General features: G+C 61.9%; 1 protein-coding gene across 1 annotated transcript in view; it reads right to left on the minus strand.

Annotated features, from left to right (window-relative positions):
- DNAH17 (dynein axonemal heavy chain 17) overlaps positions 1 to 15,042 on the minus strand; it is a 95,911-nt gene that overhangs the window by 20,746 nt on the left and 60,123 nt on the right. The window contains exons 46-58 of the mRNA XM_077756334.1: positions 14,138 to 14,303; positions 12,521 to 12,623; positions 11,916 to 12,063; positions 11,441 to 11,532; positions 10,359 to 10,520; positions 9,743 to 9,907; positions 9,343 to 9,534; positions 5,813 to 6,079; positions 4,695 to 4,856; positions 3,027 to 3,260; positions 2,152 to 2,316; positions 469 to 564; positions 131 to 348 (exon numbers count right to left, since the gene is read on the minus strand). Coding sequence (XP_077612460.1) covers positions 131 to 348; positions 469 to 564; positions 2,152 to 2,316; positions 3,027 to 3,260; positions 4,695 to 4,856; positions 5,813 to 6,079; positions 9,343 to 9,534; positions 9,743 to 9,907; positions 10,359 to 10,520; positions 11,441 to 11,532; positions 11,916 to 12,063; positions 12,521 to 12,623; positions 14,138 to 14,303 — 2,170 coding nt within the window. The remainder of the gene's footprint in view (positions 1 to 130; positions 349 to 468; positions 565 to 2,151; positions 2,317 to 3,026; positions 3,261 to 4,694; positions 4,857 to 5,812; positions 6,080 to 9,342; positions 9,535 to 9,742; positions 9,908 to 10,358; positions 10,521 to 11,440; positions 11,533 to 11,915; positions 12,064 to 12,520; positions 12,624 to 14,137; positions 14,304 to 15,042) is intronic.

Here is a 15,042-nt window from a genome sequence, read left to right on the forward strand (position 1 = left end):
CCGGCTCTGGGGCTCCACGTGGCTGCACACGGCCTGATGCCCGCCCCCACCCCAGCGAGCACGGGCTGGAGAGGCCCCGGGGACCCCGGGCCTGCTGTGTTGAGCCCAGCGGCGGCCACGCTTGACTCACTTGAACGCTTTCAGGCAGGCCTCTGGGATGTGCTCCTTGTCGAACTTCTTCAAGGAGTCCAGGAAGGTGTCCACCTTGCCCATCATGATCTTCGCCGCTTTCCAGCTCTTGTCTTTGGGAATCTTGCCGCCCGGCGCGGTCAGGATCATGACGGCGGCCGTGACGTTGACCACGGCGTCCGGGGGCGACCCGAAGGACTTCAGCTCGGTCAGGTTGTTCTGAGAACAACAGACGGGGAGCATCTGGAAGGGCCCCGTGGGCCCCTGGACGACCCCAGGAGGCTGCCCCAAGCTGGCGGCCGCTTGCACACGCACCAGTCTCCTCCCCTCGTCCTGTACCTTGTTCAGGGTGTCGAGAGCTTCCTGTGCAGCCAGCAGGGCCGGCTCTGCCTTGGCCAGGTCCGTTTCACACGCCTTTTGTTTCTCGGTGACATTCTGGAAGGGAGCCACATGGGAAAGATCAGTGCAGGCAGTGGGAGCTGCGTGTGGGAGTGTGTGTGTGTGAATGCATGAGTGTGCATGCACACGTGTGTACGTGTAGCGCTGGGCAGCAGCGAGGGAGCATGGACGGAAGTGAGGAGGGTGCTTCTCATGGCGGCTACACCGCTCTGCGCTCCCCTTCACGCCCTGGGCGCAGGTCACAGGTCACCGCCTGGAGCCCGCCTTTCTCCTCCCTGCCCCCCTGCCCTGCAATACTCAGGCTGGAATGAGCCATGCTGGGCGGTGGCAGACTTGGGGTTCCGGAGTGGCCCCCACTTCCAGGACTGACAGCGGCTAATGTCCGGCACCTGCCGTCTCCAACCCCTGCATCCAGAAGCAGCCCCCTCAGGGGTGCTCCGGGGAGGAAGCCCCCGGGTCAGCCCGCCTGTTCTTGTCATGCCCCACGCTGTCCTTAAAGCCGGGGGTGGGATGGACTCTCCACAGGGTGCTTTGCCCAGAGCTGCTCCCCCTCTGTCCTCCCTCCTCCGTGCTGATGCTGTCCCTTCCTGATGGACACCACGCGGCTGTAGGCCTCTGTGCTCGGCACCCAGAGACCCAGAGGGGTTCTTCCCGACCCGGGAGCGCACGTGCGCGGACACGTTCTCACTTTCTTACGGGGAGGGCGAGCTAGACCTCCGAACCGTCCCATCCTGGAGAAGTCGCACACTGGCACCGAGAGACTGTACGGCCTCAGAGCCAGCGGCGTGGGCTCCTGGTGGCCCAGGTCTCTTGGTGTGAAGGCGCCGCCTGGGCGGGCTGACCGGGGGGCAGCACCGGGGCCTCCTCCCCGGGGAGCACTCCTGACTCGGGTTGGAGAGCGGCGGGTGCCCGGACAGTAATAGCCGCACATGGCATCAGACGGTGGGTCACAGAGTTTGGGGTGTGGGTGTGGGCTCCGGATCAGGTCTATGCCACCTGATAGTTTCGAGACCCCGGGCACATTGCTGACCACCCTGGGCCTCAGAGGCCTTAGAGGGTTGGGGCTGTGCCACTCTGGCCACCCCCCACCCTGGCTCAGCTGTGCCAGCACCTGGTGGCCACTGTCAGGCCCCTCCTCCCAGAAACAACCTGCTCCCCTGCCCCCATCTCAAGGGATAGTGGACGATTACTGGGCTACCCCTCATGTGAACACCACAGCGGCCACACGACTGGAGGCATCAGAGGCAGGCAGGGGGGGTGAGGAGAAACCCCTTCAGTCAGGAGCTCCCCCAGGCCAGTGACCTCGCCACCTGTAGGGAGCTCCCAGTGCGGAGTCTGAGGACCAGGCCCCCCATCCGAGCGGGGGGGGGGCTTCTCAAACCTCAGTGTGCCCACAGGTCACGGGCATCTTGTTAAAATGCAGACCCGATTCAGCAGAGCAGGGCTAGGCCCCGAGAATCTGCATGTCTCACCGGCTCCTGGGAAAGCCACCACGGCTCCAGGAGCGGACGGCCCTCCTCTGAGTTTCTGCAGGTATGGGAACCCTCCCAGCCTCTGCCTGGGCCCGTGGGGGGCCTGACCCGGCAAAGCCACAGCCCACGGAGGCCACGCGCGTCTACCCACCTTATTGATGACCTCCACCTTGACCTCCTCCTCGTCGGCAATGGCTTTCTCTTTGCTGACTTTCTCGGTTTCCACGCCCACCACGTGGATCAGCTTGTCGGCATTCTCGTTTTTCTGCTTGAGCTCAGCCTCCTGGATCGCCAGCTTGGCTTTTAGATCATCCACCTGGGGAAGGAGATGCCAAGAGATGGGCGAGCTTGGGCCCCCGACCATGACACGCAGGCAGGAGGGGGCGTGGGGGGTGTAACTGATAGGGTGGCCGCAGTCGCTCTGACAGGACCACGTCTGGAAGGCTCATCTGGGGAAAAAGCAGCAGTCGGCTTGGCTGGGCTCCTCCCCGTTCCCTTGGGGAGTCCTGCTCGGCCCCTCCAAGCTCTGTCCTGGGACACCTTATCTGCGCCCCCACAGGGCTGGCCCTGACCCATGCCGCGCTGCCTGTGGCTCTCGCAGGGCGGGCTCAGCCTCCCTCGGGGGCAGAGGCCCGGCTGCCCCAGCTGTGCGGTTCTCGCCTCGGCCGGGAAGTGGGGGCTGCTCTCCCGGCTTCCCCGGGGGCCCCAACAGCGGGCGGTGAAGGTAAAGGGGCCGGGGTGCACTAGGGAGGTCGGAAACTCACAGAGCATCAGCACGGTGTGGAACGGAGGTGGCAAAAGCCCTTCCGCCCGGGCATCACAGCGGAAATAGATGCGTCGTCGTGGACGCACAAATCCCGCCCGGCTCGGGCCGCCGCAGAGCCCCCAACGGAACTTCAGCATCGCAAAAGCATTTTGAACCCCCTTTCTTCATGTTAAAACCCACACATCCTTTCTGGCGTGAGAGGAAGTGTCTGCAAGGCGGGAATCCCGTTCCTCCTACTTGGGGCGGGGGCTCTTCCCTACCTGGGACGCGGTGCTCTGCAGCTTCAGCAGGCCGTTCTCCAGTCTCTCGATCTTGGCCACCAGCTCCGTTCTCTTCCTGGCCAGCAGGTTCTGGTAAAGTTTGATCTGCTCCAGGAAGGTTTTGGGGGTGGTGTAGTTATAGCGCCTCTCGGTGGCCAGGTACAGTCTGGACATTTCATTGACCGTCGTGTGCACGTAGGACATGAAGAGGCTGATGGAGGCCTTGACTTCTCCCTGCAAAGGCAGGACAGGCCGTTGGCTCCCCAGCAGGAGGGACCCCGCTCCTGTGGGGGCCCCTGGAGGAGCCCCTGGGGAGACGTGGGGGCCGGCGGCCACGGTGATTATGCACGCGGTGGGGGCGGGGGTCTTCCCTTCTTCACCGGGACCCCGGATGAGATGCGTTCCCCTCTCAGCTTCAGCCGTTGAACCTGCTTGAGGCTCAAGACAGCGATACCTGCGCAGGCTGTCCTGGGCGCTGGTGGCCTCATACCACCAAGGGTCTGGCTCAGCGCCGGGGACACAGCATGGCTTTACTACCGCGATTCTCTTTCTCCGACTCGCACCCAGGCCTGACAGTATGTGTGAGTGACCCGGGCGATCCGGTAGCCTTTTATCATGCACTTCCCCTGCTGGGTCCTGCTTCCCACGCCAGCGTCACGGCTGCCACCGCCACCCAGCTGCCCGGGCGCCTTGTCCCAGGGATTGTCCAAGTGATACCAACGGTGATTCAAGTTAATTTGGAAACATGCTCCCGCCAGCAGGTGCTTCTCCCGCATCTGCCCTGCGGCCCTCGCTGGTGCCAACCACGGATCCATTCCCCTGTCTTGGGGGCTGGAAACCCACATCTGTGCCCCGATGAAGCATGGGAAGGGCCTGTCCCCGCAATGAACGCTCTGCATACAATGATCAGCAGGGACTTTACCTGCGTCCCCACCAGGCCCATGACTTTCAGATTTGTCGTACTGCACTTGCTAACTGAACTTGTGTCCAAAACAAAACAAGACATGATAACCGAGTGTGATTTATTCTAGGGCTTCTCATCTCTCCCACCAGCTGGGTCAGAGTCTAGGGGCCATTTCTAGGCCGGTAATTCGCTCAAACAGTGAAAGTGGGCGCCGTCTTTCAGTGAAAGAAACGCCATGCAAAAGACAAGCAGACTGAGGTCCCCTTGCAGCTGCTCTGGGCTGTAGAAGACAGGGGGCGGGGCAAAGAGGAGGGGGCACAGCCACGCTGGGGCCCGGGACGGGCCGAGGGCAAGGGTGCTTGACCGAGTGGACGCGGGCACCCCAGGCAGCCTGACCAGGCGCCGCGGTTAAGGCCTGAGCCGCCCTGGCTGTCTGTGCCCCAGCGTCAGCCCTCCTGCCCCGGCGCTCCGAGCTGGCAGAAACGAGCGTCCTCACGGACGTGGCAACGCAGGGCATGAAACCAACAACCGGCTCCTTCTCGTCGTTTACAGCTTTGCTGTTTGTTCCTGGTGAATTATTTGGCATTAATTCGGATTTTGAAAAGCACTGCGTTAAGACGTCACCAATCTTGACCGCTTGAGGTCACTTCCTCCCCGCCGCCCCCCTCTTAAATTTTTGCACCGAGGCCGGTCCTCACCTGCCTGCTGGCAGACCCTCCGGGCGCCGTGAGCCCCGGCAGAGGGGGCCACGCCCAGTGACTCACCTCAATGCCCTCCGTCTCCTCGAGGAAGCGGGCGCTCACGGACACCAGGGCATCTTCCGGCCACTCGTGGAACCAGTTGATGGCCGTGCAGTTGACGACGGCAGGGAATTTTCTTGCCCGCACACGCAGGACGGAGCCCACGGGAGAGAAACACAGGATCACCTAGATGCGGGACACAGGGGGGCAGCTCACGGGTCACAGAGGTGCGGGCACCAGGACCTGCTGCTCCAGCAGAAAGCTCCCTCAGAAGGAGAGCTCTCCGTGTCGCCCGTTCTGGAGCGCACCCGGGGCTCCCGGTTTGCAGCCCAGCTGACCTCACGCCTCTCGTTAGAGATGGAGCAGGGCACAGGTCAGCCCCCAGCCTCTGTCACGGCCCCCGTGAAGTGGGGAGGGAAAGGCCAGATGAAGGACGGAGTGGGGAACGAGCATCCACGCCGGGCAGCTAAGGCCCGAGCACAGGGAGCGATGATCTTAGCGGGGCCGTTTCCCAGGGACACAGAGCCTCCTCCAGCCCCCGAGATGGTGACTGATCCCCAGACAGTCCGGGACTCCCTGGGACCCTGGCTTTTCATAGGTGCTATGCAAACAGGCCTTGGGGGTTCCTTTTGTTGGACTGGGAACAGCCTCAGCCCTGCGGGCCCCTCCTCATTCTCCTTCCACGGGGGTAGCAGGCGGGCTCACTGGGGAAGGAGCCAGGCACGGGGAGCATCCATCAGGGGCTCCTTCGGCCCCCAAACAATGTCCACCGGTCAGACTGTGCAACCCAGACGGGGAAGACACAGAGGGAACGTGCTTTATTTGCATGGAGTCGGGCAGAGGATGGAAGAGCTACGGGGTTGCACCTTCCCAAAGGGCAGCACCGACCGTCTGGTCAGGGGGCAGCTGCCCCTTATTGGATGCTGACGGAAGGGAGAAAAGGACCCAAAGTGCCCTCAGTCTGATGGGGTAGCTCAGCCCAGCTTCCCTAAGGACCGTTGAAAGGTCAAGGTGCGCCTCCTCGTCCATTAATACTCGTGTGTGCGTCAGGTAGGACACCCTTCTTTTGGCCACGAGCCCCCTCTGTCGGCTCACGAGCCCCGCGCTGGGCCCCGGGATGCTGCGAAGACGCGAGCTCGTACCTTAAGCTGCCTGCGCACTTTTTCAATGAAGAACTTCCAGCATGTTTCCCGCGTGTCGTTCAGGCCGAGGGACTTCACTTGCGGCCGCATGGAGGAGATGATGTTCTCCAGCTCGTCTTCCACGAACAGCCCGGGGACCTCCCCCGACGCCAGCAGGTCGTTGATCAGCACCAGGAACTGCTCCTCGGCCACCTGGGAGTCTGTCATCAGGAACACCGAGGGGACGTTCTTCACAGCCGACTTTATGTACTGCGCTGCCAGGTCAACCTGGACACGAGGGAGGCACGCTGAGGGTCGGTCGCGGGCGCTGACGCATCCTCCGCAACCACCGGGGAGGGACGCCCGGGCGTCAGCCCCGCCAGCCGCGTGCGGGGTCTGGACAAAGGGCACCCCAGGCCTCGGGCGGAGGGCAGCCGTGCTCGCGGCAGCCGCGCGGGCAGAAGCGGCTCAAGTGGACAGACGGATAGAGTGCGGTCTCTCCGTATGACGGAATCGTTTTCAGGCTTTAACGGGAAGGACGTCCCGGCACCGGCTGACGCCGCTGTAGCACGGATGCACCGGAGGGCGTGACGCCGAGTGCAAGGAGCAGCCCCCAGCGACAGTCCCTCCAGGCTCACACTCACACAGGCAGGATGCCGGGGCGGGGGGGTGGGGGGTCAGGGGAAGATGCGGATCTGCAGACATTGGTCATGAACCAATGCGGCTGAGCCGCACGGTGACCGCTTACTACCAAGAAAAGATTAAAGGGGGGAAAACCCCCTTAAATAGAGACCCTCAGGAGGGCCTCAGTAAATGCACCGCGGGCTCAGGCCTGGAGCTCGGTGCCAGGACACCGCTCAGAGCCACCCCTACACTCAGCGTCACGCCTCTCCCGTCCCTGCGAGGATTTAAAGCAGCAGCTCCACAAAACGACTGTCTGCTCGTTCTGGAAGCATAAACGAAGGAGACGAGTAAAAAGGAGAAAAAAACAGAAGCCCGTCTCAGAGCGGTACGAATACCTCGATTTCTCAAAGAACGTGCTGGCTGACGCACGTGAGACGTAAACATGCGCTCAAGACATCTGTCGCTGTCGTCCAAGCGTTAACGTGACGTCGCAGGGTTTGACGCTTTGCGTCTGTAATGTCTAATTTTCCCGTAAGACCGACAGGCCTGTGTAATCGCTTAAAAGGCTTTAAAATAGGCCAGTTGGAGGCAACCCCCCCCGTGGCTCAGTGCTGCCCTCTGGTGGCGGCCCGCTCCCCGCGTCTATGCGAGGGAACGGCCACCCAGGTCCTTAGCTGGAGGGGACTGCGGTTGAGAGCAAGCCCCGAATTCCACAGTTTTGACAACGTAGAACAAAAGCGGGGGAGTTTCTGAGCTTAGAAGAGGAGGGGCGGCAGGTGGGGCAGGGGCAGAGGCGCAGGCTGGCGGGGCGTTGGCGGGAAGGGAGGCGGTCCCCTCCTTNGCGTGCAGCTCGGCCGCTTCTGGCCCTTGGGCTACACCTGCCCTCGTGTGAATGGCCCTGCGTGCTCTCTCTTGCCCGTCCCTCACCGCCCTGTTAGGCTGCCCGTCCTGTCCTGGGGCCCCACCTCCCAGTGCCCCCCACGTCCTTCCTCTCCCCCAAGTTCCTCAGACGCCCACGTACCCCTCCCTACATTCCCCGGTCCCACCCACTGTGGGACATTAGGCTTTCTCCTGTGCCTTCCCCACCGCTCCCCCCACGGCACTCTCTGGGGTCCTCAAACCACCCTCCACTCTGTTCTGCGACCCTCCCAGGCCGTGGCTCTCTCAACACTTGATGGCATCTCGTTTTCTGGGGACCAAGTCCAGGATTTTCCACAGTGTCCCTCGGGGGCCATTCCTGAGCCCTTTCCAGCCGCATCTCTAACCTCCAGGGGGCAGCCAGAGGGTATGGTACGGACTGTATAACAACGTCAGGACGCCAGCCCTGTCAGCCCATTGTGTCTCCTCGCTCCTTCTGAACACACGGCAGCTGCTTAACAAATACGATCGGGAACGGTGAGCACGAGCTGGCTCGCAGCTGGCGCTGGGGACACAGCCCTCAGGGCTCTGCAGCTGACGGCTGTGGGAACACTGTTCACACTCAACGCTCACAACTGGCCCTGAAGTGAGGTGCCAGGGACTAAATCCGCACAGAGACAAAGACTGGGGGGCAATCATAAAAATAAACCGGCATTTAGGGCACCTGGGCGGCTCAGTTGGTCAAGCGTCTGACTTCGGCTCAGGTCACGATCTCACGGTTCGCTGGGTTCGAGCCCCGTGTCGGGCTCTGTGCTGACAGCTTGGAGCCTGGAGCCTACTTGGGATCCTGTGTCTCCCCCTCTCTCTCTGCCCCTCCCCTGCTCATGCTCTGTCTCTCTCTCTCTTAAAAATAAATAAAACATTAAACACATAAATAAACCAGTACAATTTGGTTGATAGATTAGAAAGCTTTTCAGCGGAGAAAGCCCAGTGAAATGAGACAGCTCAGATGCGAGGGTCCCAAATGGCGTGGAGCGCCTGGGGCATCAGTGTGAACTAACTGGGCCGGCTAAGCTGAGAGCCAATCCAGTTCTGGTGGCAGTGTCTGGGGGGCCCCGTAGGAAGACCTTGCCCTTAATGCCGGGGCTTAAGAAAACACTGACTAGTCCTTGATGGAAAGAGGAGAATCCACTGGGGACAATGACAGCCGGAAGCCAGATGCTTGTTCAGAGGCTGTGGTCCCTGGCAGAGCCCACCTGGCAGAGCCTGGCACGCCTGGCGGGGGTGAGAATTAGCGCCCCGTTCCCACCGTCCTTCCCAGGGCCTCTGCCAACAGACCGCCTCCTCCCACGGAGCCCCCCAGGGCGCTGTGCCCCGGCAGGGCTCCAGGTCACCCCGCTAAAGCTGCCCACTGATAACCCTCTGGGTCCTCGGGGCCCGTGCCGTGGGGAGGGTCCCCGCTGGGTCCGGCCCCCATCCCATCCCGCAGAAGCGGCCCCCCGCGCCCACGCAGAGAGAGATGTGCCCCCTGTAATGCGGCCGGACCAATTCCAGTTCTGATCTGAAGCAGGATGGTGATTTGCTCTGGACGAATCACGTCTGAGGAGCATACAGTTTCCTGACAGGAGCACATTTTCAGGAAAAAGAAATCAATAGAAAGCCGTGGCGGCACGTCTAGGGGACGGGAGACCTGCTTACGCTGATGTTTATTTGATTAATTCAGCGAGCGGCCCTCCGGAATCCAAGTTGGTAGCTAGATACCTAGTAAGTGAATCATTTAACCTGGTGGCCTGCGAACGACACAGCACAGCTAGGTGACCAGGGGCCAGAGCCACTGTGCTGACGTCACAGACTCCCACCCGGCGGGACCGGAGACGCGCTCGGCCTCTCGCCCTTGCTGCGGGGGCGTGGGCGCCCGCCGGCGGGACGCGACCCGGCCCTGACTTCCGACGGCAACGAGGACCCTGCACTGACATTCGCCTCTCTGGGCGCCGCGCGGCCTCCTGCAGCCGTGAGTGCAGTCAGTCTTCTCTGCCGCCCTCCCCCTCTCCCCGGGGGCCACGCCTCACCTTGAGGTCTGGGATCCCGTAGCCCTTCTTGAGGGTGATCTGGAACACGTCCAGCGCGCTGATGTAGGCGGCCAGGCGAGAGAGGCTCTGCTTGCCGCTGCCGCCCACACCCACCAGCAGGGCGTTCCCGCGGGGCGACTCCAGGATGCGGTTGATCCTGCAGATGTGAGCCACCGCGTCTTCGAACAGCACCTGCCGACACCAGAGAGCCTGCTCGGCATCCCCAGGGCGCGGACTCCGCTCTGTCCACGGCCCGGGCTCTCCTGGGAGCCCGGGCGGCCTTTGCGGGGAGTCACGCAGCCCCAGGGCGCCCCCGACGTGATGTGCGTAACCAGACAGGACGGGACCACCCGGGGTCTCCCGGCCCCCTGCCTGCGCCGGCGGCTTGAACACCACTCACCAAGTTCATGACCGCGTTGACCTCGTTGTAACTGTCTAGGACGTCAGCCAGGAGCTTGTGCAGGTGAGCCATGTCGGTGACCGCGAGGTATTTGGGCTCGCCGATCCCGTGAGAGAAGTGGCAGAAGATATTTGGCTTGGCGAACAGGAGCTCTTCGCTGAGATCCTAGAAGTAAGAGGGAGGGCACTTCTATTGTCCCCCACGGGCACACGGGTCATGGCGTCGCACCGCTTGCCGCAGCGGCCCCAAGATGGCGGGCCGGGTCTTCGGGGCCCAAGCCGCTCCTGCTGGGGCCCCGCCAACCGGCGGCCCTGGGAGGACGCCCCGATCGCCCCTCACCTTCAGGAAGAGGAAACGAACCTTCCAAGAAAGCCTAGGACCTCTGAGCAGAGCACAATGACCCCGGCAGGCCTTTCTCTGCCCCAAGTGGATGGAGGGAGGTCGTCCCATCCCGACCTCCTGAGGAGCCAGTCCCTTCTCCCAGACACACGCTCGTGCGACAGAGTCATTTCCAGGGACCCGGGGTGGTCCTTCACCTGCTCAGGGAGGGCCCTTCCGAGAGGGCGCCCCTTATCACCGGCCCCGCCCGTCAGCGGGACTCGGTGGCTCGACTTACGTCAAAGAATTTCTTGGTGGAAGCGATGGTGACTCTGCGCAACGTTTCCTGGTCTTTCCCGTCCACCATTTTGTCGCCGTACACCCTTTCGGCCTCGTGCAGCCAGAGGCGGACGAGGTCAAGCGGCACCCTCAGGATCTCCGCTGTGGAGAATAAGAGTCCCTGCCCCAGACGCGGGACGGTCAGCATCGATAGCAGCCCCGGGAGGGGCAGCCAGGGCTGAGCACAGCTGACGCGAGAGTGGTCACCTCCCCAGGCAGTGATGTGTCAAGCCAGGGAAGCCAGTGCTGGCCAAGGCCGTGTGAATCCTGGACGCCGGAGGGGTGTCATGGGGAGAGGTGGGGGGGGAGTTCTCCATAGACAGGGCCAGTGCCTTCACTGTCTAATGGGATGGCTGGTGGAGGAGGGACGAAGGAGTCTGACCGCGAGGGGGAACCAGACTATCAAAGGCCACAGAGGAGCCAGACCCGTGGCCGGCCTGCCCGTGGCCGGTCCTGGCTCAGCCATTTATTGACCAAGTGCCCTGGGCACGTTTGGCAGGTTCTTATCCAGAGTCTGCCATATTCCAGGCCCCTCTAGGGCTCCGGGGTCCCAGCCCAGATAGGCCCTGCTTGCACGGAGTCCGCATTCTAGTGGGAGATGCAACCAGGCCATCAAAATAGCAAGGTAATGACACGCTGTGATGTGTGCTATCGAGGACATAAACAGGGGCAGTGAGGCAGCGCGGGGGCGAGGAAGCGCCTCTGGAGGGCACGGCCTTTGAGCTGAGCCTGTCAGAACATCCTGGAGTCGTAGACGACCCTTCTGTAAAATGGGGATATCGGAGCATGTTACGTGTAGTTTGGGAGAGAAAATGGGGGTGGATGTGGCCAAACCCAGTGCCTGGCTCAGACTAAACAGTCAATAAATAAAACACCTTTCTGTCATCGCCATCACCACCATCACCACCATCCCCCCATCCCCGTCCCCATCATCATCGCTTTCTCTCCCGAGCAGGTCACTTTGCTTTCTCTCCTGAGCCGCAGAGGGGGAGGGCGCCCATGGACCAGGGACTCGGCCAGAAGAGGGCTAAAGAGCAGTACCTGGAAGATATTGGAGAGGTCCCTGAGGTTGAAGACATAGTGAAATTTAATGGCCGTGGGAAGAAATGTTGCAGTGACTTTCTGATGCAGGGCTGTTACGGGAAAAAGATACATCGATTCTTAGGTGCTCTTAATGGCCTCGGGGAAGTGCCGAGCTCCAGGTATAGTTTCTAAAGCAAATGGACTGTGAAGCAGTGACAGTTTGAGTCAGAAATTCTGCACCGCTGAAAAGGGAGGAGGTTTGCTGTCCTACTGACGTGTAAATCGTTTCTCGTACACTGAATTTCCTACCCCCTGCCCTCCCCTCCAGCCACTGGATTTCATAATACCTCCTGCTGCAACACAGCATCATTTAAAAATATTGATTGAAAAGTATAAATAAAATATTTACCAGGGGGAACTACGAAGAGGCCATCAGCCCCATAAAGCGGTAGGCTTTACTGATGGGGGCGAGGGGGGTGGCGAGGCAGCTTACCCAGGGCCGAGGCCACCAGCTGGGTGCTCATCCTCTGAACCACCATGGGGACCGAGCGAAAGGCCAGGTGCTGGGCCAGGATCGTGTTGTAGATGGTGGTGAGGGCCTCCTGGCCCGGGAAGCTCACGGCAAACACGCAGAAGTGGCGCTGCCCGGAAAAGCCACAGACCCCGGTCAGGCGCCCTTGGGGACTGGCTGGCGGCCGGGCTGGCTGCCTGGGCGGGGGGAGGGGGGGNATGGTCAGAACGGACAGTTTTCCTCCTTGGGCCTCGTATGTGGTAAAACCCCATTAAATACGGTTTTAAATCTCTCAATCCGCCAAACTGACGCTTCACGCTCTGAAGCAGAATTTTGGCAGAGGCGAGAGAGCCCCAGGGCCCAGGCCAGGTTTTCTAGCTCAGGCCTCCACCTGCTCAGACAATTCAGACTGACGTCCGGCCTGGATGCAGACGAAATACGGGGAACCCTGCTAAATCTGAGTTTCAGATAAACGACAAATTAACTGTGCTTATGGCGGAGTCCGTCCCAAATATCGTACAGGATGCGCTCATGCTGGAACCTCAAAGCCGCGGCGGCGGGATGGACGGAGTCTGGTTTCTGCCCACCTGGAGTCTGGGGTCGATGGTGAAGGATCCGGACGTGGGGTTCATGCAAGCCACGTATTGACAGTTGTGGATGTCCTTCAGCGTCAGCTTCTGTCTGTCGTACCTGCACGAGGCAGACCAGGACAAAGTCATGCCACCCGCCATCATCCCTCGCGCGCACGGTGACCCCAGACGTCCAGGAGTATCGCTTCTGCGTGAACGGGCCGATTTCACTTCCTGTTCTCAAGGGAAATCTGGGAACGAGAGGCAGCGGAGTGGCTGCGTGCAGATGTGAGCTTCTGCTCCGGCCTTGCCGTCTCGCAGCATCGGGACCCCCGGGTCTGAGGACTAATGTGCTAACATGCAGAGACCCTATGTTATAGATGCCTGGCCCGTGTCACTGTGATTGTGAATGACAAATGACGACGGCGATTCTCAAATAGGCTGGCTATCTCCTTGATAAAACTTCCAGGGACTCGGCTGAGCTGAAGGGTTAGAGAAGCATTTTTCACGTGCTTCCTGCCTGTTGGGGCTCCCCAACCCCCTCATTATGCATTTTTCTCCGCCAGGAGTCATTGCTTGGTTCTTGTTGGTTTATAGGACTTCCCAGCGCGCTCGGGATACCGGTCGGCTGTCAGATCCTGTAAGTCTTTGTTCCCGTTCTGCTAATGCTGTTATCATGTTTGTGCCGCGCGTCTCGGGAGCCGGGGCCTGCCTGGAGCAGCCCCCCCGGGCCCAGCTCTGTCACACGCCCCAGGGAGCGGTCCCTGGCACTTCGTCCCCACATTACACGCCGTTGCTTCACTGCTGTCCTCCTGGCTTCCTGGTGCCCGTGAGCTCCCCAAGTCAGCGCTGTGGAGTGGGGACGAGTGTGGGCTTGGCATCAGCTCTGGCCCTTGTTAGGCCGTGCCCTTGAGCAGGCAGTCTAACCCCTCTGTGCCTCTAGGTCTTGGCGGTGAGCGGGGGCCCTCGTGCAGCCACAGTCTGGTCTCCGATGGGAGTTCTTGGGTTCCTTTGGTCTCAAAACCCCCAGGTGGGGCCTGGGCCATTTGCCAGGTCATTACAGGACACTTAGGTGAAGACACTCTTAACCTCAGACTACAGACTTAAACACACCACCCTCGGCTTTCCGCTGCCCGTGGGAGGCAGCCTCCTCTCTGGCCAGCACGGGGTTTGAGGTCCGGCTGCAGCTGCCGCGAGCACCGTCTCCCCGGCTCTCACTCTCCACGAACACTGGGCCCGGAAGGTGCCATGCATCCACCCACCACGGGGCCTTTGCACATGGCATTTGCTCCACCCGGGATGGTCTCCCTCCAAAGTTGGTGTCACGGCCAGTCGTGACTCCACTTCCGGCTTTCAGCCGCAGGGCGGGCTCCCCAGGCCTGTCTCTGTCCCGGCCGGTAGACTCCTCTGGGACCACACCTCTTCGTCTCCTCTGCCAGATGGGCCCTCAGCACGACCTGTCTGTCCCCCTCCCTCTGGGGGTGCCCTCGGCTACAGCTGCCAGCCCAGGACCTAGTCGATGAATGAAGGGGGGGCCTTGATGCACCCTCCGGGCCTGCGGCCCCGCCCTGGCTGTCTGCATCTGGGTCCTGTACCCTCCCTGTCAGCCCCCACCCCGCCCCAGCGCCCACTTACCAGTGCCCGTGGTCCATGTGCTGCCGGATGAGCGTGTGGGGGGCCACGGTCCCGTACTTGTCCACCTCGGGCATGTTCATGTCGTCGATGAAGTAGATCAGCTTCTTGGTGCCTGGTGGACCGTAGTTCCTTCCGGATTTCTTCTCCAGGGGCTTCTCCAGGATCCCTAGAGAAGGGAGCCAGCTGGCGGCCACCACGGCTGGGACTTCCTGGCGGGAGGTCCCACTGGGCCCATGGTCCCCAGTGCCAGTGGAGGGGCCACTGAGCACGCGTGGTTCAACGCCATCGCCCCCAGGAGCAAAGGAGTGAACCACGGGCATCGAGGGTCCGAGACGAAGCGGCAGGAACCTCGCGCCCGGACAGCCGCGGGGCCGCCGCAGCCGGGGCACAGCAGGAGCTGCCTGTGGCGTCTGCCCAGGAGCCCAGGGACGAGGGGTCCTGGCGACCACTCCCGTCCCCCCTCCTCTGAGGACAGAGGCCAGGGGAGGGGGGCGGCCGGTCAAGAGGACCCTGGCCAGTCCCTGGGTCTTCGGTGAGGGGGGATAACAGGGAATGAGGAGGTAGGGGGGCAGCTATGGGATGAGCATGACCGGGGGTGTCCAGGCAGCGCTGGGAGGACCCATCGTGGCCACTGACCCCACTCTGCTCCTGCCCCCCGTCCACTTGCACCCCAGCCTGGTCTACTGCACCCCTTTTCCTGGCCTCACCCCTTCTTCTGGTCCCAGCAACACCCCTCACCCCTGCACTCCTGCTCCTGGCCGCACCCCCACCCTGCACCCATTCTTGCCCCCAGCCTCACTCTGCACCCCTGTTCCTGTTCCCAACCTCACTCTGCATCCCAGCCTGCCCTCCGGCCCCACCCCACACCCCTGCGCCCCTGCTCCTGGACCTGCCCCCACCCCTAC

The sequence above is a fragment of the Crocuta crocuta genome, unplaced genomic scaffold, assembly GCF_008692635.1.
Source record: "Crocuta crocuta isolate KB4526 unplaced genomic scaffold, BGI_CrCroc_1.0 scaffold50, whole genome shotgun sequence".
Lineage (NCBI taxonomy): Eukaryota > Metazoa > Chordata > Mammalia > Carnivora > Hyaenidae > Crocuta > Crocuta crocuta.